Genomic DNA, 22,230 nt, shown 5'->3' with positions numbered 1-22,230 from the left:
GTTATTCAATCAAACAATTTCCGAAACAAAATTTTATGAAAATTTAAAAAATCCTCTAAATAAATTATTGTTTTCAGTTTTTGAAATTATTTTCTAAATTTAATAAATTTATTAAGTGTACTAGTATAGGACTAATTTTTTTGTACGACGAATATTATTCCGATAAGAATTCAAATTTTTCCGTAGCTATATTTCACAAACAGTTTCCTGAAGTGAAATGCAGTTGTGCATGATTTACTGTACATTTCTGCAACAGATTAAGCTTTCAACAATACCGAAAAGTGTGGCACAGACTTGCATAATCTTGTATGAACGTTGACACCCATATACCGTTAAATAAATCAGCAGTAACAGTAAAATAAAATAAATAAAAAATAAGAATAATGTGGCACATAGCTTTTAGCAAATTAAAAGCCAATACAATTTACTTTTATTACGATTTATAAGCGCCTTAAGTAAACCCATAAGTCAACTTGCAACAACATGGCGGTAAGTTCGTGTGACTATGGCTGTGGCAACACGCGCATTAATTAGAATTTGTGAATTTGTGGCGCAACAGTGGCAACAGTGAAACGCCTACACGCATGCGCAGACGGCTGACTTACGATACATTTGCATATAGATATATATATTTTCGCATTTAACTAATTGCAATGAATAGATAATATGAAAAGTGACAATTTTCGAGTGATAATTCTACATGTGACAATGCGGCCACTGACAAACGGTAGCTGACAATGGCTAAATGACAATTGGTAGCTGAGTGACAGCTGAATAATTAACTAACTCAACTCGTTTGCGACTGCGGTGCGATATGGCAGCGCGGCAGTTAGGCGAGCCACAAGTCAAAATGTATTAAATTTTCATAATTTAAATGGCAAGTAAATGAACAAATTTATGAATAAGCCCGACTTAAAGCGTACCCATTTGATTGGATTTAGGCGATCAACGACTGACATGATTATAGCCATAAAGAGTGAGAGACGCGCGCACAGACAGTAGTGACAATCAGCTTAATATGCTTTGAGCTGTGCTCATTCTGTCTGACAGCGATGTTGACAATATGAAATGCAGAAATATTTTGGAAAAGTTGTAACCTGCGAGTAAATACATGTGTAGTTATTTCCAGAAAACACATGCAACACGACAACACACCCTGACCCGCTGGCAAGTGTGTGACTGCTGAGCGCGCGCGAGTGTGTGCGCACGCGTACAATAAGTGCTCATGTAAAGTGTCAAATATTGTCAATACAACAATGCAAATAACTGGAGTACAGAAAAGCAGAAAAGCGCAAAAGCTTCACAATAAGAGATGTACAAACAGCGCGCGTGTTTATTTGCTTATTTATTTATTTATTTAACACTACTTCAAACAGTGTGTGTAGGCGTGCGTGTGCCACAGCAAAAATAGCGACGCGCGACGCGCCCAAAACACTCGAAAATTCATTCATCGCCAGTGGGATACATACAAGGCAAATATGTATAAAGACGAAAGTATTGTTTTCTGTTGCTCAACTCTTTATTAACTCTTTCGAATGCCTCGCAATGAGCGCAATGAGTTTATTGCATTTATTTGCATAGCTTAATTTTATTATGATTACCCAGGGCTGTAGGCATTAGGTAAGCGCTTTTGTTGCACGGCGTCGGCGACGGCGGCACTGGTGGTCGCCTTGCTTTTCAACATTTTTTTTTATTTTTGTGTTGTCGCTTTTATGACTTTAATCTACTTGAAAGGAAATGTCGAAGCTTTGTACAAAAGCCGACGGAAACTCCATTGTTTATTATGTTGTTATTGTTTTTTTGTAGCGCGGTAAATGCGCTTTACTCGCAAAACACTCATACGTCATGTATGACGCGTCTTTTTCTCCTCAAATGTAAATAAATATTTATGGATTGCATTCCTTTAAACGAATCTTTTATTGGACTTCGATAAAAATTCTCAAAATTTTGAAAGAGAGTTAAGAGCTGTGAAGAGCTCGTAGAAGAGTTCGAAGCTCATCTGTCTTCCAGCGATTTACCATCATGGCTAAACCTGAGCTTTACAAGCGCCAGTCAACTACTAACTTCGGTCCTTTAGATCCGAGCTAAACCAAGAGGTCTAGAACGTTCTTCGCTCTCAGCTAGGTTTGTTATTCCGGTTTACGGAGTTTTAGGTGGCCATTATTCAATTAGTCTCCATACGGCAAAGTTATATATCTGAAAATATGAATACTTTTGGATCTCCCACCACCACGAATTGAAATAAATTGGCTGACCAGAATTGATCCCATCTCGGGAATACGACACAGATCGGATTAGATCTCACATCTTCAGGGAATGAAATGAATTGGCTGATCAGAGTTGATCCCATCTCAGGAATCGGACGCAGATCGGCGCCGCCTTTAGATCTCACATCTTCAGGGAATGAAATACATTGGTTGACCAGAGTTTATCCCATCTCGGGAATCGGACGCAGATCGACGACGCCTTTAGATCTCACATCTTCAGTGAATGAAATAAATTGGCTGACCTGAGTTGATCCCAACTCAGGAATCGGACGCAGATCGGCGCCGCCTTTAGATCTCACATCTTCAGGGAATGAAATAAATTGGCTGACCAAAGTTGATTCCATCTCAGGAATCGGACGCAGATCGGCGCCGCCTTTAAATCTCACATCTTCAGTGAATCAAATAAATCGACTGACCAGAGTTGATCCCATCTCGGGAATCGGACACAGATCGGTCCCGCCTTTAGATCTCACATCTTCAGGGAATGAAATAAATTGGCTGACCAGAGTTGATTTCATCTCGGCAGTAGGACACAAATCGGCGCCGCCTTTAGATCTCACATCTTCAGGGAATGAAATAAATCGACTGACCGGAGTTGATCCCATCTCGGGAATCGGACGCAGATCGGCCCGAATTTCGGGAATCGGTCACTAAACGGTCCTATATTTGAGAGTTCAAAACTGAAACATTTTGGATCTCCCACTTTCAGGGGTTATATCTCGGAAACCGCCCTCAAAACCCAGTCTAACCTAACCTCCGCATAAAATGTATGCCTCTCAGTAATAAAAAAATTAATTCAAATCCGATTAGTGAAAGATTACACAGAACTTTTGAATGAAAATTCACGATTCAACAAAAATCGACCAATCATCTTATGAGAATAATGAATGCTGCATAATTTTTTAGAACTATTAGTTAGCTTTTCAATGCAAACAATCAATTTTTCGTTCAACTCTAACGTCACCCCACCCTTAAACTTGAATATAAAAGCTCATAGCATAAATCACACTCAAGTAATTGTAGAGGAATCGTGCTGCTACTTTCTAAATCTAGGTCACTGTCAAAGAGTTTGTTATTTCAAATACGCTGAATGACACTCAGCACAGTGAGTTGTAGATTTAATAAATTCTCGTTACACTTAAGATTCACTGCAGCCTTGCGGCGCTGTTGACTCTGACATATATTTCCAACAATGTTAATGAAAAATTGCAACAAGAAACAATTCGTTGGCTGACTTTTTTTTTGCGTTTTGCAGCTGCAAAAACAACAAAATTCTTCTAAGGCACACACACACTACGACGCACACACTCTAAACGAGTGCTCTATTGTATTTACAAGTAAATGATTACTCAAGACTGTAGCCAGTACTCCAGTGCGTATTTGTTTACGTATAACTCGAGGCACTTAAATGTCATAACACACCTAGGAGTGTATAGAAAAAACAACAACAGCAACTGCAGCAATAAAGCAAATACAAATAATATGTAAATCAAAACAGGCAGGTAAACAATTAAGAGATTTATGCACTCTTTTATTGGTGTTTAGCTCTGTGTGTGTTTGTGATTAGTCAGTAATATTTCTATAAAATAATCACTGTCAATTTCATTACGATTCAGTCGCAAACACTTCACGTAATCAAAGCAAACAACAAAATCGTTATTAATTATAGCTGAAGCTTTGTGTAGATAGTTATGCTTATAAAAGCGTAAATAATTATGTAATTGAGTGCATAATAGTAATCAGTGATTAGATAAATGTTAGATAAATGTTTAGCTGTTTGGTGAACTTTGTTCTGAAGTGGAAATATGCATAACTTTCATATAGCGCCAGTGATTTTGGAGGCATTTTGTCCTAACTATTCTCTATATGTTTTCCTTGCCTCAAACAAAGATAGAGATAGAGCTAGAGCTAGAGATAGAGATAGAGACAGAGACAGAGATAGAGATAGAGATAGAGATAGAGATAGAGATAGAGATAGAGATAGAGATAGAGATAGAGATAGAGATAGAGATAGAGATAGAGATAAGGATAGAGATAGAGATAGAAATAGAGATAGAGACAGAGATAGAGATAGAGATAGAGATAGAGATAGAGATAGAGATAGAGATAGAGATAGAGATAGAGATAGAGATAGAGATAGAGATAGAGATAGAGATAGAGATAGAGATAGAGATAGAGATAGAGATAGAGATAGAGATAGAGATAGAGATAGAGATAGAGATAGAAATAGAAATAGAAATAGAGATAGAGATAGAGATAGAGATGGAGATAGAGATAGAGATAGAGATAGAGATAGAGATAGAGACAGAGATAGAGATAGAAAAAGAGATAGAGATAGAGATAGAGATAGAGATAGAGATAGAGATAGAGATAGAGATAGAAATAGAAATAGAGATAGAGATAGAAATAGAGATAGAGATAGAGATAGAGATAGAGATAGAGATAGAGATAGAGATAGAGATAGAGATAGAGATAGAGATAGAGATAGAGATAGAGATAGAGATAGAGATAGAGATAGAGATAGAGATAGAGATAGAGATAGAGATAGAAATAGAAATAGAAATAGAAATAGAGATAGAGATAGAGATAGAGATAGAGATGGAGATAGAGATAGAGATAAGGATAGAGATAGAGATAGAAATAGAGATAGAGACAGAGATAGAGATAGAGATAGAGATAGAGATAGAGATAGAGATAGAGATAGAGATAGAGATAGAGATAGAGATAGAGATAGAGATAGAGATAGAGATAGAGATAGAGATAGAGATAGAGATAGAAATAGAGATAGAGATAGAGATAGAGATGGAGATAGAGATAGAGATAGAGATAGAGATAGAGATAGAGATAGAGATAGAGACAGAGATAGAGATAGAAATAGAGATAGAGATAGAGATAGAGATAGAGATAGAGATAGAGATAGAGATAGAGATAGAGATAGAGATAGAGATAGAGATAGAGATAGAGATAGAGATAGAGATAGAGATAGAGATGGAGATAGAAATAGAGATAGAAATAGAGATAGAAATAGAGATAGAGACATAGATAGAGACATAGATAGAGATAGAGATAGAGATAGAGATAGAGATAGAGATAGAGATAGAAATAGAAATAGAGATAGAGATAGAGATAGAGATAGAGATAGAGATAGAGATAGAGATAGAGATAGAGATAGAGATAGAGATAGAGATAGAGATAGAGATAGAGATAGAGATAGAGATAGAGATAGAGATAGAGATAGAGATAGAGATAGAGATAGAGATAGAGATAGAGATAGAGATAGAGATAGAGATAGAAATAGAGATAGAAATAGAGATAGAGATAGAGATAGAGATAGAGATAAAGATAGAGATAGATATAGAGACTAGTATCTGAAGTCTACGGAGCTCTTTAATCTTGCGTAATCGTAAACGTAGAAACTGTATCATCCTTGAGTCTTCCGAACATCAGTGATAATATAATTGCTCATTGTACTCATTCAGAACAACAAAATAAACAAAAACAAAATACACAACAAAGACTCGCTTTACAGTTCATAAATTCCGCCACACTTCCGCTCGTTCCACTTGGAAAGGGACTGGAAATTATATAAAAATATCCGCATTCTTCCTAGTGCTAGTTACCCAATTTTATTTGTTCTAATTCTTCCTCTCAGTACTTTGACAATAGCATTATCATGCAAGTTTCTCGATATAAAAGTCATTTTAGTCTTAAGAAGACTATAAATTACTTAAAAATGTTTACAATTACTTCGAGCCGTCTATGTGGTCTTGTATTGCTGGTTTTATACAGCTATTTGTTCTTTGTATGACTGCGTGAATTTGGATAAATTTGTATGTGCCTAAAGTGCAATTGAGCCGCACTGAGGAAGGCAAGTGTGACATGCGCAGAGAAATGTGTTGCGCATGCGCAGCTACTTTCTTGATGATCTAAAATGAACGGTGGTGTTGGTGGGGGGTATAATGCTTGATTGTTTGTAGAATTTGTCAGCGCTGTCTGTATGTCATAAATGTTATGTAAACAAGAACATGTGTAAAATTATTTCAAGTGCCACATAAATTGTGGGAAAGCAGGAAATTTAGCAGATAATTAGGGAAATTAAGAGATACAGAAAGGAGAAAGTGAAATAAAAATAGCATAAAAAGTAGATCAACGCCCACGATTTATAAATAATGTAAATTAGTATCTTAGTATCGCGTTTTCAGAAATATAAATAAAATAAAGAAAATAAAAGTAGAGATTCTGCAATGTTGAATGCCACCCTCGTAACGCTCTCATTTCTCTAAATATTTTGCTAAGCACGTGTTTTGACAGCTCAAGTGTACCACTCAATAAACAATTTCTAATTTCAAATCCAGTTCAAACTGCCTCCGTTAGCGCGCAATAGTCGCTGAAGCGTTTGCGCGTGCGCGTACTTGGAACAAAATGTATGTGACGTGAAGAGCAGCTCGCGTGCGCAATATTACAGAAATTATTTAAAAAAAAATATAAAAATAGAAGAGAAAATAAAAATAGCAGCATAATTAGAAATAAAATATCGCGACTGTTGAGTGGCGCACTTGAGTTGGTATTTGGAAGTTTCAAAAATAGTTTATAAATAAAATAGTATATTTTTTAATTGAAAATTTCTTCATTACTAATTTTATGTTCCCTCTTTTACTTGCAGAAAGAACTGCGCGACACCTGCTACTTCAACGAAACCATCGTACACGGTTATTTCGTGTTTCGTTCCGTAGTCGATCTGCAGCGACGTGTCGGCTTCACGCATCGCGGTAAGGCGGTCGGGCCGAAGAAGAATGTCAACGATGCCTGCTATCTGTTCACGAAGATACAGGCCGATCAGTTTTTCCATCAGCACACCGATTATTTTGCACCGAAATCGAAGAGCACCAAAATCATCAGCGGCATTGGTCACTCACCGCCGCAAACAACAACAACAGCCACGCATACAACATCAGGCGCCTCAGCGCGACTGGCGTCACAGCGCGCTGCACTCTCGGCAGCTGCTACAACGGCGACTGTCACAGCAACAGCGGCGCAACGCAACAACAACAGGCTATTGCGTAACAACAACAACAAGAATAAGCGAGTGAATGGCATGCGCAGCGGCAACAATAATAGCCGGAGCAGTAACAATAACCAAAATGCAGAGTACACTAATAATGGCCATAATAGCAATTTAAGCAGCAGCAGCAACAATAATAATAACAAAAACAACACCAACAATCAGAGCGTTAATAATAACCATAATAACAACAGTAATTTAGTTAGCAATAGTCAGCAGCAGCAGCAGCAAGTAGATTTAAGTCAACAGAAGCAACACAACAACAGCAATGGTCGCACGCGCGAACATGTGCGTCAGCAACAACAACATCAGCATCAAGTGCGGCATCATCACAACGATCCGAACTTGATAGCACGTCGCCAACAACACGAGCACAAACAGAAGCGGCGACAGCATCAGCGCCAGCAGCAGCAGCGACTGCGTAGCGGCAGAATAACTAGTCCAGCAACAACAACAGTAGCGCTAAATGACGCGCAAGAACGCGCCACAACGACGAAAGCGCTTTACAGCACGGCGGCAACAGCTGCTGTGGCGCGCAGCAATCCGCAGCAGGAGAAAGGCACGCGTCATGAACCGCAAGCGGCGACTGTTGCAAATGTGGCGGCTAAGGCGGCAACGGCAACTTCAATAATTATGAAGTCAACAACAACCATTGCCAATAAGCGTAAGGGACGGCGAAGAAAGGGGCGAAAGCAACGAAAACAGCAGCAGCAACAACAACCACAGCGCGCACAACAACAAATGTCGCCGCTCGTCGCGCATGAACCCGCGACACCAACGCAAACCACTCGGCTGTGGAGCGATTCACCAACGCCACCACTTCCGTCGCTGCCAGCGCAGACGCAGGCCGATGTGCCGAGCAGCATACCAACCGCAACAACATACGGCGATTACAGCGGCGAATGGCAGTCCTCAGTGCCGACGTACGCCGACGCGTCGACCGTGGACACCGCGGCGTCTTCATCCTTAACACCAACACTGTCTTCGGACATACCTACACAAACATACACGGCCTCAACAACCGATCTGATCGATGGTGCCTCGTCGCTCACGCCAACAAGCGACTACAACAACAACACTGAATTCACAAGCGAAACGCTGGCGTTTGCCACCGAAATCGATGACAGTCGTATGACGCCGGAGTCTACAATGTCGGCCGACGAACAAATAAACAGTATTACTTCCCAACAACAACACTTTACAACACAAAATATGGCCACGCCAGTGTCGACTGCGCAATCCGTGGAGCCTACGTCAACCACGTGGTCCGAGAGCAGTGAACACAGCTGGTCACCTACCACTACAACCAATGAAACCGATGATGGCGAGACACTGTTCGCCTCTCCGACTGCAATGTTCGACGCGGAAAGCGTTGCAGCCACAGCAATCTTCGCAGAGGACAACAATGCTGCAGAGGAAACGCAAACCGTTGCTGTGGACACCGATTCATTTGCAACAATCAACACTACCTCCAGTGAAATTGAAGCGGAAAGCAGCAGCAGCAATAGCAACACCAACAACGACGGCTTCACTGAAGCGCTAGCGGATGATGTTGCTGGCACGCAGAGCACAACAACAGCACACCACAGAGTCTTTAATTTACCAGCTGAACGGGCGCATATCGGTCACATGTGGAAGCAGCAGTCGGGCATTGCGGCGAGCATAGCCTCGCTGTTGCACAAACAACTGCTGACGACGAGCGCCAGCAGCGGCAACAAATACGCTTGGCGGCCGCAGCGCGCTGAAGAATACTCAGATGAAATAATCGTGGCTACAGGACGGCCAGTCGCGACTGAAACGGAAACGACAACCGATATTGCAGCGGGCGATCGTGCAACATGGTGGCAACACCATATGAATCACAGCGGCACGAACTTTTGGGACAAAGGCATTGCGGATGAGGTGCTAAGCAGCGGCGACGATGCCGATTTGGATTGGCTGAATCACCACAACAAGCACCGCAATGCAAGCAAGCGCCGGCATAACAACCGCAAGGCCAACAACAGCCGAGATGTTGAAGCCGTGTCACAGCAACCGTTGCAAGCGTTGTTGACGAGCGATTCGAGCCTTAGTTTTAGCAAAAAATATTTAGCCGAAGGCAAATTACAACGACAAAGTAGCAAAGCAGTAAGCGGCAACAACAAATTGCTGGCATCAACAACAACAGCGCATGAGTACAGCAGCACAATGGCGACAGCGCGTGCTAGTGGTGCAACAACACACACGGAAGGTGTTATTAATACCCCAACAACAACAACAGTGAGTGATAAAACATTGACAACAACGACAACGACAGCACAACGCCATTATCCCCTGCAGCAATTGCTGGGCAATAAAACACTCTTGCCGCTGCACAATCAACCGCCGTTGTTGCATTTCGATGGCAACAGCAATCACTTGGCACACACACATCCACCCACAGCAACCACGCTCCTCACATCAACTTCCGCTGCCGCCGCTGCGCCAACTTCAACAACACTTGGCGGCGACGCGACAACTGCCGCGGCAGCGTTGACCACCAAAAAGTCGATACGCATCTCGACGCAGAAATTGTTGGCGACACCCTTCCATCAGCTCACCTATGTGCGCAACAACGCCGGCGACATCGATATCGACAATATGGACAACATCAGCGTCTATCCGGATCTGCTGGAGGAGTCGGGCGAATTGGCGGATCAACATTCGACGGAGCGCGCCGAACCCGATGCGACACGCAATAGCCGACTGACAATCGTTAGCGGTTATCTGCCCACTTCGGCCACGGCGACGCTACCCGAATCGATACGTCTGGCTAAGATTAAGATTAACAAGGAGAGAAAGCGCATGATGAGCATGAGAAAAAGACACACCAGGCGTTATGCGTAGTGGTGGTTTGGGGAAGAAAATAATAAAAAAATTACAAAATTGATATATCCAGAGTTTATGAGCTTTCACAAGCTTTCGAAGTAGCTTTTTAAACACCAAATATGCCTATTGCAGCAAAAGCTTCGCAAAACTACTCGCTATATATCGCAAGTGCACGATGTATCGTAATATCATTTTATATTCAATGTAAAAGCACAAAGTACGTAAGCTTTTTGTGAAAGCTTTTAAAATTTTCGAAAGTAATGATATTGCTACAGCGTTAACAATAGAAGCAAAACATTTGTTCTTAAAAAATTGCAAACTCTTTCTGAAAACGCTTACAGTGAAAGCTTACAACGATCTATGAAAGCTTTTGCTTATAGAGCTTTCACCTAATAAAATGCAGACTTGTTTGTGTACGAAAAACAATTCAATCTTAAAAAATAGTTGCGGTTTAAGATTTGTACTGAAATATAAACTGAAAAACCTACAATATGTGTTGCATAACTATTATATCTTATAGATATTAGAAATCCAAACATTTTTTAGCGAAATTAGTAGACACAGTGTTGACAGGCGAATAAATTTGATATTTCACAGCGAAAAAACCTAGAAATTCACAAAGCGGAGGCGAATGCACGAATACCCGCAAACTCTCATACGAAAATACACGTTTTTGAGCGCCGCAAACAATTTCGATCGTTGATAACTTCAAACACTGTGTAGTATAATAGACAATGTTTAATGCATATTTTGTTGCAGTTAATTGAAAATAAATGAGACAATAAACAGCTGGCATATGTAGTTTATGGTTAATGAAATAATATATGTAACGAAGAAAATCCAATAAAGACGCGAAGCAGTTAAAAATTAAACGCGAGAACATGCATATAATTTCAAAATACTACTTTTGAAAATAAACAAAAAATAAAAAATAAATCGTAGATCAAAACAATTTTTGACAGAAATTATTATTAAAGCGTTAAATGTGCTTTTTGATATATGCAGAGTAAATACTATACGAATATAAGTGAATAAAAAATAGTAACAGGAATCATTATTAGTAACTAATAAATGTTTGAAATTTGCACGATTAAGCCTTGGCGAAGCGAAAATAAAAGAAATTAAATTTAAAGTAAAAAAACTAAACTACAGCAGCATAACAGTAATTTCAACTGAGAAACGAACGTTTTATCAACTAAATCGCACACAGTAACACTTCCAAAAATAAGCAAGAAAAAGTTATATATACAAAAGCAAAAAGAGCATAGAAATAACAATTTGAAAAAAGTAAAAATTATAAATAAACATATTTAATTGTTTGCAAATTTAACTATACCAAAAAATGTAAAATACAACTTTGCGAAAACGGAAAATGCTTGGGTTGAAGTTATGAAAGAATAAATTTACTATTATTACGAGAATTATTTATTTGAGTACAGTGATGAAATAAGCGAGAATTAAAGTTATAAAAAATAAGAAAAAATATTATACGAAGCAGATTTTCCTATAATTACAGCAATAATTAGCCACAGCAATGAAATATTAAACAATTTTGCATTAAACCAAAAAGAAAAACAAATAAAGAATTTAGACTTTTGCTAGCATACTAGGCGAAAAATTATATACAATTCAAAAACAATTTAATATAAAAAATATTAAAAAAAACACTTAAGGGAACTATTTATTAAAGGCGAATTATATAGCAACTACTTAATTAGAAGAATAAATTTATGAGAAAAAAAAATTAAATATTAACGGCATAGTAAAGCAAAAGAAATTTCGAAAATTATGAAAGTGTGCAGACTCAAATTACTTTGGATTTATGAGCGAGAATTGAGCAGAAAACTGATTTTATTTATTTTTGATTTATACATTCAGAATTTTTGAATTTTATTTGAGTGAAAAAAATATGCAGAGCGCACACACAGCAAAAGTTATGAGGAAAAGAGCAAAACTGCGCGTTGATTGGTTAGGCTAACATGCTGTGCTTGACTAACGCACACTAGCACAAGCAATGCATGCAGCGAGAAAGAGCAATGCTGCATGCTGATTGGTTGATGCATTAACTGGCGCTTTTGACTCGGTTTGTGTGTTAGAAATTGATTTGACACTATTATTGAGCAGCAAAAACAGTGTTATGCCTGCAAAAATTCTTATTTAATCTACTATTTTCAAATTAAATTATGTTTTAATACACCGTTAAACAAATATTTAACAACTATGCGTACTTTTAAGTACCAACAAAATACTATACCAGCACATTTAAAGCAAAAAAAATATATAACAAAGTTAAAAAAAAAATGTTACCATAACAAATTTGTTGCTCGAATATTTATTAACACACATATAACAGCAGATGATGAAATGTGTATTATTTATAACCGAACCGTATTGAAAACAAAACTAACCGAAATCCTAAAGTAACAAAAAAGAGCTGTTTCATGACTTCAAACCACAGAACCTGAGGAATATATATATATAGAAATATATAAAAAAAAAATAATAATGAAGACTTAACCAAACGAGAAATGGAATGTTGAGAAGAACTACTTTATAGTTAATAAAAACAAATTTCCATTTCCACTAAAGAATGTAAACATAAACTTAAACTTAAGCTTAAACGTAATATAAAAGCGTATGAATTTGTATAGACGAGCGTACGGAACAATGAAATTAATTAGTTAATAATAAAATATGGTTATGAATATATAATAAATAACACGTGTACTTGAAGCTGCTTGTTGGGAAAAAAAAATGTAAATGAAAATGCATATTCTTGAGTAATATATAAACTACTAAAGTCAGAGAGAAAAGTGCATAAAGCATACTGAAAAGCACACAGTTTTAAAGCCATGCGGGTAAATAATAGAAATAGGCAGCAACTGAAATATAATATATTGTAAAAATAGCATTTAAATTTATTTTTAAATTAATTTTTATTTTTAATAATTTTTTTTTTTTAAATTATGTTTTTTAATTTTTTTTATTATTTTATATTTTATATTTTTTAACTTAAATACGTTTTGTTAACTTTACTCTTAATGTAATGCATAAAAATATTGTATTTAAACACCTTTTTTGTATTGTAATAAAAATATTTTTTCACTTAACCCCCAAAATAGTTATTAAAACTAGATGCGAATATAAACAATAAGCTAAGAGAGATATGCAGAAAATACGAAATAAAAAAAATTAATTAATTCACACACACTTCAGTTAACTACTAATTGCATAAGGCTTAGACATTTATAGGTAATAATGTGTATGTGTAGAGTATTAAAATTGCGTGGAAAACAATAGCAGTGTAATGCAGAAGGTACTACTATAAGTAAATAACAAATGATTAATTGCATTAAATATATGCTGGTTATATAAATATTGTAGCATAAAAGTGAAGTGGCATCTAACGACTAAACAATAAAACAAAAAAAATAAAAAATAAAATAAAAAAACAAAACGAAAATGTTTTAAACGCCAATATTTGTAAATTAATTTTGCTGCCTCAAAATATATAAATATGTATGTATTTAACAAATATAATTAACTATTATCTATATACACTAACAGCTTTGCATTATTTAAACTATTTATGCATATTTTTCGCACACAACTGTCATCATCATTAATTTAGTGATACACACTTATTTTTTATACTTCTTTCCTCAACAACTCACACTTTCCGCTATTCAAAAAACGAATTACAAAAACTTTTCACTCGAGCTTTCACCACGCACGAGCTTTTACTGAAACTTTCACTAAAGCTTTCACTGCAATTTCAAGTCCAACTTTCTCTCTCACACTTATCTTTGTTCAAAAACTTACTGAAAATACTTTTCACTTGAGCACGAGCTTTTACTGAAGCTTTCACTAAAGCTTTCACTGCACTTTCAAGTCCAACTTTCTCTCAACCACTTCACACATCATTGTTCAAAACCTTACTAAAAATACTTTTCACTCGAATTTTCACAACGCACGAGCTTTCGAGGAAGCTTTCACGGCGCTCTCAAGTCCAATTTTCAATCTCACATTTCTCTCTATTCAAAAAACATACTACAAACACTTTTCTGACGAACTTTCACAACGCACAGGCTCTTTTACTAGAGCTTTCACTGCGCTTTTCATACAACACACCATACAAATACACTTTGTAGAAAATTTTCCTTAGTTTTTAATTTAAATAAATAACTACTACTACTATTATCGTACTACTAAATTTGTTTAGTTCAACTATCAATTAATTTATATTTAAATTTTGTTTTATTTTATTTTAAATTGTATCATTAATGTATAATTATTTATGTGTAGAAAAGAAAGCGCCGCAAACTGCTAAATAAAATCAAATATATATAAAATACTAAATGCAATGATTTTTTATTAATTTCACTGGTCCACACATTTTATTTACAATTTTTTCCAATGTTTTTTGGTCGCACTAATGTTAAAACTCTACGCATTCTTACACAATAAATCTAAAATTGCAACAACAATTACTGTATAACGAAAAACTATTAAGGAAATCTCAAGATATTTACTCAAATGAAGAAATGCGTACAGCAAAACCCTATTAATTCGCAAGTAATTATAATGAAAAAATATATAAAAAGGTATATAATGAAACGAATTCTTAGTTACTACGTTAATTTTCAAGGGCATAAGAATTTATGAAAAACGTAAAATAATTGAAAAGTGAAAAACTGGAAGAGATAACTGCGTATAAATAAATTTAATATTGAAAAATATTAACAAAATATGAATTGCTGTTTTATTTTTGGAAGGTGCTTCGTTATAGGAGGTTAAAAGGAAGGGCGGAAAAGGAACTAGGAGCAACCTAATAATTTATAAATAAAAAGGGAAGTTAGAAAAATGTTGAAAAGGACCCAAAGGGAGATAAGATAATGATGATTGAGATATTGTACTGTTTTATGGAACTCGAAAACTTTGTAATAGCAAAAAAGGGAAAGCTTTTCGAACACTCTTCGGTCTCTTTTATTAAACTCGTCAACCTTAAACACCACTTTCAAGCAACATGAATATATCTTCGACCTAATTTCCTTTCTCAGTTTTATTTCTATTTACCGAAGATGCTACTCTACGAACTACTTAGTTGCATGTCCACCATTCCTAAACTACGTTCATGCAACACATATTACAGTCGGTTGTCTGCGCATGCGCACTTAAATGGACGCGTCATTAAATCAAAGAGGCCCCAAAGTTGATGTCATAATTTTATAGCCATGATCATTGCGGGAATTTGCATACAAGCTAAGGCATATGAGACATAAAAAATATATGCAACGAACAAAAAACTACCTGTTGCACAGCTGACATCTAATACGGGGTCGTGTCGTGCTTCAATTTTCCACGATCGAGTAAAAAATGCTGCGAAAACATTCGATTTTTTTTCGTTTTTAACTAGTGAACGAGATCCGGGTGATAACTTCGGGTAAACTGAAGTGGAATTCGACTGAAGCTGATGATTTGAGAGCAGAGGACGTTAAAGGAAAGGAGGTCTAATATTATATCTTTCTGGCAGCGTAATCGTATGAGGTATATTTTTCGAATTTCAAAGTTCGAACAATTCTGAAATTAAAGGAAAGGAGATATATTCTTACATATTTCTTGCAGCATTGTTTGAGGAATATTTTTCGAATTTTGAATTTCGAAATTCTCTGAGAATTCGACTCTATAGAAAATGCAGCATATCATGAAATCTATCTACAGCCTAATAGTTGATTAATCGTTTTCGATTTTCGAAGTTCGGAAATTTCTGATAAAGTGTCGCAAAAGAAAGGAGATGTAACCTTAAATCTTTCTGACAGCGTAATCTGCGCGGAATGTTTTCGAATTTCTAAATTTTCTGATGAGATGACGTTAAAGGAAAGGAGGTATAATCTTAAAACTTTCTGGCAGCATAATGGTTTTAGGAAACTTTTTCGAATTACGAAGTTCGAAAATTTCTGATAAGGAGTCGCAAAAGGAAAGGAGATGTAACCTTAAATATTTTTGACATCATAATGGTTTGAGGAATCGTTTTCGAATTCGAATTTATCTCAGAAATATAGTGAATATTTTTCGTTTCAAAAACAGTCCTTTATAGTCAATGTTTCTGATGTGTGAAGTCGCCCAAAAGGGAATGTTCGAATAAATTCTACCTCTGAAGACTTCGCACTATTCCGGGTATCTTCATTTCTAAGCTTTCTTGCTTCTCTTTTCCACAGACCACCTGACTCAACCTCGTAACATATAATTTCAGCGTGAATTGCATTTGAACGCCAACACATTTTGGCTTTCAAGACATGGAATGTTGCCGTTGCGTTTCACCGACAAAACCAACAAGAAGCGCGTCTCGCTGGCAGGTGTTTACGCTGTTACTACTTGGATTTCTTTTTGTTTAAACATACTTTATTGCCATTTCTGGCTTTTTGATGTTAAAATCCAAGCAATTTTGCATCAAATTGTTCGAATTTTGATAAATCCCTGTGGCAACATGTGGTCGGCGCTTCGCTTGTTTTATGCATACCAGATAAGCGCGCCTCAAGACAACTAGACAAATGATAGTTTATTGGACGTTTTTTGCAGTGGATAAACACAAAAAGTTTCGTTTTTCAATTGAGGCAAATAAAAAAAGTCAACCAACGCAGATGCGACCGCCCGCCCGCCCGCACGCCAATCAGCGCGCACATTAGCGAGTTTTTAATCGCCGTTGTTGCCACAGATGTTGCGGCAGCGCTGCGAAATGTGCGTGGCGACTGCAACTTATTTATTAAGTGATTTGGCAATTTGCTAACCGACCATCCGCATACGTGTGTATTTGTCTACTACTTTGTTTCAGTGGCGCAGTGGCTCAGTGAGCAAAAGCGTCTGTGCGCACTAATGAAATGCGCATTTTCGGCTTTTTTTATATTTTTTTCTGCAAATTTTTTCGCCGATTTGGCGCGCAATTGCTGAGCGTCATTTGTGCGTGGCAGACGGGTAGTTAAATATGTAATACGCACGCACACACACACACACAAGCAGTTTTTGTTGGCATAGCATTAGCATAAATATTTGAGCGCTTAATTGTTTTGCTAATTACTCCATCAGTCAGTTAATTAAGTTTTAAAAAACAACACTCGGCGTTGAGCATTAAAGCTTCAATAGAATCGAACATATCGTAAATCACTTTGGTGGTGTTAATAACGATGTGTTATGCATGCTTTTCGCGCTTTTCGAAAGGCAGTCAAGGTTCGGGTATCATATTAAGGTGTCAGTTCTTTATCTTAAGGCAACTTATGCAGAGTTTATGTGCGGATTTCGTTTCCAGCGTGTGATAGGCGTTGCTATTAAAATAGAGATTTTTTGGTAAACAATTTTAATCAGTTACGGTTTCTAGTGTCTTATATAATATGACATAAGAAGCTTTAGTCACTTTTGTGGGGTATTTGAGGACGATGAACTATAGCAATTTTAACCTCGAGGTCTATAATATATGAGATACTGATCCATATCGACGAGAATTCGAAGTATATTACATACATTTTTGGACCATAAAATCTTTACCTCATGAAAATGCATTTGACTTCAGAGGTTTCTTTGAAAGGTTATGTGGCCTCTGAACATCCAACCTAGAACAACTTTGTAACGAATCAAACAAGTTAAGATTTGGAAAGAAATTACATCAAAGTTATTGTTCAACTTCGATGACTGTAAGCTCAAGGCTGGAATGTTCATCTTAATTTACAGTGACATAGTGATACCCACGATTAAATTGTAAGACTGAAGAGCTTGCGATTAGGTACATCAGTCTCACCAACAGAAGCATGGGAACAAGTAGGAGCACCGTTTTCGTATAGTGGTTTACCACTGGACGCTTGGGCTTCAGCTGAACTGAACAAATCCTTCGTGCTTAGGGTGAATCGCAAGAGGTTTAGAGAGCTCTCCACTCTTACCAAAGCTCACCTCTTAGTCGTAGGAGTTTTAACTGGAGATTATCCCATCGGGATTCACCCTGCCTCGGAAGGTGCTACCTGTGGAATCTCATCACGATCTTTTGGAATGTCCTGGCCTTTGTGAGGTCAGGACAAAGATTTCTTGGATCTCTAATCTTTCTCAAAAAAACATCGCGAGCTGGCGGATATATAAGTGAAAAGTCTCTGCAACTTTGTAGTAAGTTAAGTACATTTCGAGGAGTGTTAATATCTAATCAAGGGATTGATCCTAGCTTCACAACGGACATATCTTTCATAGTCTAAGTGGGGAACAACCATACAACCTAACCTAACGACCTAACCTATAGTTCAACTTCGGGAGTTCCTTCCTTCAACCCGAGGGTTCAATGGGATCCACACTTTTACAGTAAAAAAATCTCAGCAGATGCTAGTTGTAGAAGCTGTCTGGAAGAAATAGAGGTGGAATCAACTCATCACTTTCTTCGGGAATGTCCCGGACTTTGTGAGATCAGGACAAAGATTTATTGGATCTCTCATCTTTCTCTAAAAAAAAAACACCACGAACTGGCGGATATATAAATGAAAAATCTGAAGAAACGCAGCTTTGTAGTAAGTTCAAGGCGTTTCGTGGAGCCTTAATATCTAATCAAGGGATTGATCCCAGCTTCACAACGGACTGTCTTTCATAGTCTAAGTGTGTTTCACTCTGGGGAACAAGCATACAACTTAACTTAAAGACCTAACCTATAGTTCAACTTCGAGAGTTACTTCCTTCAACCCGAGGCAATTCGCAAAATGGTCTACGAAAGTCAAAAAGTGGGGAAAAACACTCTAACCTCTTCCTCTTGAAATGAGTATGAGTTTCTATTGCCAAAAGGACAGAGAACAAGCTCAATATAATCGTCCAAAACAAAATCCTGGAAAGCTACTCAGTACCACCTTTTGATCGCAAGAATATTACTGAAGATTGCTGAATACGAAAGAGTTAACTTTGATTTAGCGCTAAGCCAACGTTGCTTTACTATAAAAGCCAGCAATACTAATATCAAGCACTTTCTTAAAGCATAAGAGGTGCTAACTGAGCTTGAGAGCTTGATCATGATCATCAGCTACTTCATTCCTAAAAAAAATTGTATTTCTTGCAATAATTGCTTTATTATTGAACCTTTTCGTTTGCAATTGCCGTTGATTTGTTCATTTTCCGATTAGTTACGCGTCTACAATTACAACAATACATGCAACGTTACGCATGTAACGCGTGTTGTTGGCGCTCCTTACGTCGGCGCGTATATCGTGTGTCGTTCACTGGCACAGTTGTAATTAATTTCTGCTAGCTGGTGGAGTTGTTGTTGCTATTGCCACGAATTACTGACATTGTTTTTGCTAACCGTGCAACGAAAAACCAGTAAAACTGTGACTGTGCCACAGAGTAAGCAGAGCAGTGCTGGGAACAGCAAAAGCTCAACAACAACAACAACTCGACGGCTGCTGCAAATGAAACTGAAACAGGACACGAGCAGCCAGGCAGGCAGGCAGCAACAAAAAATGTCATTTTGACTGCCACTACAGTGGTAAACAAAAGCAGTGGTAGCAACACCGACGCGCCGCACCAACAGCAACAACAACTACAAGTGGCATTTGGAACTGCATTGCAGGTGCAGGAAATCGATACTAGTTTGGCATTCAACTGAACTGGAGCACATTTGCTTTATTTTTATTATTATTTACTGCGATACTATTTTGCACACACAGCCACACACTATATATACCTGTATGTATGTGATTGCTTTGGTTGGAGGCAGTCATCGCTGCTGTTTGTGGCAGATCATGTAAGGCAATCGCCTGGCAAATGGTTGAATTGGCAAACGAAAGCAAAAATAAATAATTTATTTTGAGAATCGCTTAATGAGTGTTTCTTCGGCAGTCCAGTCATACGAGCTGCGCATCGATGCTGGACAATGGTGGGCAGCAGCAGAGCAGCAAATAAAATTCGCAATTCCAAGAATTGTGATGCATAAAGTGAAGTTGGTACTTTAGGAATTGGCGTTCAAAGCGGTCTGAGATGGATATAAATTGCTTTTAAAAGTAAGAGTAAAATTTGCACAAAATTGTTTTTATTAATTTATGTACCTTTATACCAAAATCGGTGGTCAACACTAGACAGGCAGGCGGTCTCGTGTAACCGAAAGGTAACTTAATTTATAGCCGATAATGGCTCTCAATATATAATAATTTTGGTAACCTTTGGGTAACAGTTTGAGTTGTTCCTAAATCAAAGGATTTGTGAGTTGGCGTTTGCTGTCAAGCCAATTTAAAGCTCAAAAAATATTTCTGGACTTAAAAAACTGCTTACAAGTGGTCAACAAGCGCTAGTCACTCGCTTTCAGTTAAAATATCACTCAATTAGTAGTTAGAATACTACGTAAAACAAAAAATAGAGCTCCCCCACTTTACATTAATCAAAGGACTATATATTACTTTAAACTATAATATCAATAAAATATGCTGAAAAAATCTTTACGGAACATTCAAGCCTGCCATTGGCTTGCACTTGAATTCTTGTTTCCTTTTTTGTTTTTGTTTATTTCTCAGCATAGCGCTTTCATAAATCTTAAACACAAATATTTGCATTTATTGCGGCTTAAATGAACAGGCTACATAGCGAAAAAAAGAACGGAAACCACAAATAACAAACGAACGAACGAAACGAAAACCAAACCTGTCGAGTGAAATATTAAGCGAGAAAAAGTGTTCGAACAACAGTCAACAAGTGACTAAATTTAAAAATTGTTGCGCATGCGCATAAACACTAACAATGCCACAACAACAACAATAACAACAACGAAAATGCAACCAAACACTCAATAATAATGGCACAAAGCATTCCGCCACGACAATGAAACAAACAAAAATTTGTGTATATTTTGTGCCGCAAGCCAGTTCAACCAAATTCCGGCGACAAGCAGCCAAAGAGGTCCTACGTCTGGTTCTTAATTCTTTTCAAACATATGCACAAATACCTTTGAGCTACATGCGTGGCCGCAAGCGTTTGGCGCGTTGTGGCAGCCGCCAAATGGTCACTTGTCCGTTATAGGTATAGCTATAGGTGAGAGATGAGAAAATGCCGGCGTCTACATACGAGAATATAACATATTTAAAAAAAAAATATCTGTCCAAGTACGAAAATTTATCGGCTGGCAGTCGATGATTGAGGTGAGCTCGCAGCTACAGTCGGTATGTTCCATAGACGTTGGTTAAGAACTCGGTGGCACGACTTTTTATATGATATGGAAGGGAAAAGGTTCATAAAAATTTCGTTAAGAGCGATTACATAGAGTTCTTGTGAAGTGAATACCTCGTAATACCAAGTCCACATTTCAAAATTAGTAAGTTTCCATTTTACCCAAGAGAACTCAATTGGATCACTTTCGCCCGCAAATCAGATTTGGATGTTTATTGAAGATTGTTATAAATAAGAAGACGTCTACTTGGATCACTTTACTCCGTAATCTCAGGATCGAGATGTTCTTGAAAAAAGTCGAAAAGAAACAAGTCAGAAAGTAGAGATCTTCAAGGCACAAGGTCAAGGACTAGAGATCTAGAGAAAATGCGGAAGCTATGTGGTTTGATACCGTAAAAGGTTAATTAATTGGATTTCGACTGAGTAACTATAAAAGAATAGTCGTGAAGACTCACCCAGGGAAAGAAGTATACTAAGATCAAGGTAAGATGGCGTAATTTCAGTAAAAAGTTAATACAAGAACTCATCAACAGTGCGACCCTTACTAACCTCACCTGTAGCACACTTAACAGTCCACATTGCCTCACCTCCAACACTCTCTCCTTCAAATTTGCTCCTCCTTGGGCACATTTACTTTTCGATTTGCGTTGTTTTCTGCTTTCTTATTTGTTGGACTCTTTTTCCGTAGTCTCTTCGTTTCACTTAACCAATCAAGCAAACATTGGACGGACAATTGGACGCATGCATTTTGGCGGTGAATTTGAAAGGAATTTCGCCGACAATGAAATCAGCCCCGAACAACACTAAGGAATATGGAATTATTTCCTGTTAAACGAAGGCAATAAAAGCTGGAAGCGGTAACTAGCGGTCCACACAGACACTGTC

The 22,230-nt window shown here is 37.4% G+C and overlaps 2 protein-coding genes across 5 annotated transcripts in view; one reads left to right on the top strand and one right to left on the bottom strand.

The window, feature by feature from the left end:
• The window catches only part of LOC105215648 (probable serine/threonine-protein kinase DDB_G0267686), a 159,400-nt gene extending 144,835 nt beyond the window's left edge, over nucleotides 1–14,565 (top strand). For all 4 annotated transcript variants that reach the window (XM_054234878.1, XM_054234876.1, XM_054234877.1 and 1 more), the window contains one exon: nucleotides 6,931–14,565. In XM_054234878.1, coding sequence (XP_054090853.1) covers nucleotides 6,931–10,194 — 3,264 coding nt within the window. In that variant the 3' untranslated portion in view covers nucleotides 10,195–14,565. The remainder of the gene's footprint in view (nucleotides 1–6,930) is intronic.
• LOC105215641 (double-strand break repair protein MRE11) overlaps nucleotides 1–22,230 on the bottom strand; it is a 92,774-nt gene that overhangs the window by 50,034 nt on the left and 20,510 nt on the right. The window lies entirely within an intron of this gene.

Source organism: Zeugodacus cucurbitae, chromosome 6 (assembly GCF_028554725.1).
Source record: "Zeugodacus cucurbitae isolate PBARC_wt_2022May chromosome 6, idZeuCucr1.2, whole genome shotgun sequence".
NCBI lineage: Eukaryota > Metazoa > Arthropoda > Insecta > Diptera > Tephritidae > Zeugodacus > Zeugodacus cucurbitae.
The sequence above is the reverse complement of the archived record's forward strand: the minus strand, read 5'-3'. Positions and strand labels throughout refer to the sequence as shown.